This window comes from Nannospalax galili, unplaced genomic scaffold (assembly GCF_000622305.1).
Source record: "Nannospalax galili isolate Female #2095 unplaced genomic scaffold, S.galili_v1.0 scaffold405, whole genome shotgun sequence".
Taxonomy (NCBI): Eukaryota; Metazoa; Chordata; class Mammalia; order Rodentia; family Spalacidae; genus Nannospalax; species Nannospalax galili.
Window position 1 is genome coordinate 1,036,946 of NW_008354532.1, and position 2,629 is coordinate 1,039,574.

Genomic DNA, 2,629 nt, shown 5'->3' on the forward strand with positions numbered 1-2,629 from the left:
AGTCCTTTTTAATTATCAGTATTCTTTGAGTGTAATAAATAATAATGTTGCAATTTAGAGGTAGCATATTTATGACATAGTTCTAAAACAAATTTATTAAATAATCTAAGTTCTTATCTTAATTACCTTAAAGATATATGCATATTTTTGGAATCTTTAATTTTAAGGTCCTAATCATGTTTACAAGGTAGTATGACATAGGTTAAAGCTAAAGACGTATCACCTTACTACTTCATGCTCATGAAGAAACTTGTCAGATGTACACAGAGCACATGCCTTCGTTTTACGTTTTGTATCTACTATATTCAGATTAAGCAAGTATGAAATCTAGGGAGAAAAAGCAATGTTTAGCTAATTTTTTTAAACCACTGGGAAATTTTTAAAAAATGCTCACTGCTCAATTTTAAAAATTGCTTTAAGATAGTCAATTTTTAAATTCTGAAAATATCTGACAATTGTCCCATCTGAAGCAAAAAATTAAGTTAATAAGTTGGTAAACAATAGAGTGCTGGAAATGAAGAAGAGAAAACATTTGAAAACCTTGTCAAACAGTACCGTGACACTTATCCCCAAGCTGTTATCATTTTTAGCCAGTTCAACCTCAAAGATATCTCCAGGTCTAAGAGGTGATGAAGGAAAGGTTTTAAAATTCATTTTGTTGGATGTACTCATTGAGGAGGAAGATTCCTTAACAAAGAAAAAACAGACAAGAGGATTTCTTGTTAGAGTCAAAATGAATTATTAGTAGAAGACAAATTTTGGGGAGGGGGTTAAAAGAAAGATATTAAGGGATAGAATGTACTAAACGTAAGGGCTAGAAGAATTTTAGGATACTATCAGTTCAATGCATTCCTACTTACAGCTGAGGAAAATGATACCCAGAGAATGAACTACGCTTCAGGTCAGACAGACATGGCAGAAAACCCCTCGAACTCATTTAGAACTTAGCTTCTGAAAAGCCATTTCCCAGTGTTCTTTGTATTTCTGAGTTCATAAAGTATGCCCACTTTCTTTAAAAACTAATATATATCAAGCAGATCAAACCTAAGCATCTAAGATAGTCAGCTTTGTTTACCTTGTTTATGTTTGTAAATTCAATATAAGCAGAGGAACAACAGCTAAGCAGTATTTATAAAGGCATAAGGCTCTTATAAGGAATACTGAATTTTTAGTGAACAAAAGCTACAAGGCTTCCCTCTCTAAAACTTCTTGTGACTATGGGCTGAAATGACTATAATTTCTGGAATGAACTACTATCATTGTTGTCACTGCCCTCCACTTAGAACTTCAGAAGAACTTAGCTATCCGTAGTAAATTCAACTGCCCATCACATGAATTCCTGCGTACAGACAAAGTTTTTTTCAGAGAACTTTGGTTCTCTTACTAATATATGTGTTAACTATATAAGAGACAGCTAGCTTGTATTAAGTGAATCTTAATCCCAGTATAGACATTTTAGGGTTAGTATTCAAAACTTCTAATTTCTCCACAAGTTAGCATCAAATGCAGCAGCAGTTAGCAAAAGGTACAGACTCTGCTTTCTTTCCAGAATCATGTCAAGCAGCTTTTAGTATATTATACTATTCTCTAACAGATTCTCCGTTGTTTGTTTGTTAAATGAAAAAAGTGCCCTCCCTCAAAACATTGAAATTAAACCATGCCTTTTTTGGTGTTTGATGATCCCGACTGCTGGAATAAGTGGCTTCATCTACGTCTGAGCCGTTATGGTCAGTGTAATCGGTCAAATCAGAAAGTCCTGGCCTTTTAACTTTGCTTTGGTTGCTGTCAGAGGAAGTCTTTTTCTCAGTGGCTTTGGATATTATGGATGGGGAAGGGCTGCCATGTTGTGATTCTTGCCAGGCTCGGTCACCTAAGTGACTGGCAAAGAAACCATTGACCTGGCTCCGGGACAAGCTGGCACTCTCAGTCCTGGAATCCTGGGAACTAAGGCTTCCTTCCCACAGGCCCCCAGAGAGCCCAAAGGAACTTTCTGTGATGTGCCTCAGGGTGCCACGTGGCCAGTCCTCGGAAGAAGGATCTACCGCACCACTTTGCAGGTAGGAAGGTTTCTTCATGTAATTTTTCATCCCATTGGCAAAATGCACAGGAGTAGAAGGCACTGAAAGTTAAGATCCAACAATGGGAAAAACAGTCAGTGACACACATACCTGTACATACACGCATGCACACACAATCTCCTAAAGATAGAAGGGAGAACGTCACAAAGAAATCACATTTGAAACATTGAGCACAGGCCTCAGAACTACTGAAGCGTTTCAGGCAACACAGAGTCTTTTTGTTTCTTTTGCCCTCTCTTCTGATTATTCTAGCACAAACCGTTGTTAAAGGTACCTTTTTTTTTTTAATTTATTTATTTTAATTAAAAGAAGCATTTCATTACAACATAGAAGGGAGAACGTCACAAAGAAATCACATTTGAAACATTGAGCACAGGCCTCAGAACTACTGAAGCGTTTCAGGCAACACAGAGTCTTTTTGTTTCTTTTGCCCTCTCTTCTGATTATTCTAGCACAAACCGTTGTTAAAGGTACCTTTTTTTTTTTAATTTATTTATTTTAATTAAAAGAAGCATTTCATTACAACAGCATTAACCTATTCAATAATATTT

At 36.1% G+C, this 2,629-nt stretch overlaps 1 protein-coding gene across 9 annotated transcripts in view; it reads right to left on the reverse strand.

Annotated features, from left to right (window-relative positions):
* Window positions 1-2,629, reverse strand: part of Ptpn13 (protein tyrosine phosphatase non-receptor type 13) — a 238,888-nt gene that overhangs the window by 59,729 nt on the left and 176,530 nt on the right. For 6 of the 9 annotated variants that reach the window (XM_029555308.1, XM_029555309.1, XM_029555310.1 and 3 more), the window contains 2 exons: window positions 1,662-2,119; window positions 541-687 (listed from right to left, as the gene is read on the reverse strand). In XM_029555308.1, coding sequence (XP_029411168.1) covers window positions 541-687; window positions 1,662-2,119 — 605 coding nt within the window. The remainder of the gene's footprint in view (window positions 1-540; window positions 688-1,661; window positions 2,120-2,629) is intronic. The other 3 variants (XM_008851752.3, XM_029555311.1, XM_029555307.1) reach the window with 2 other exon arrangements.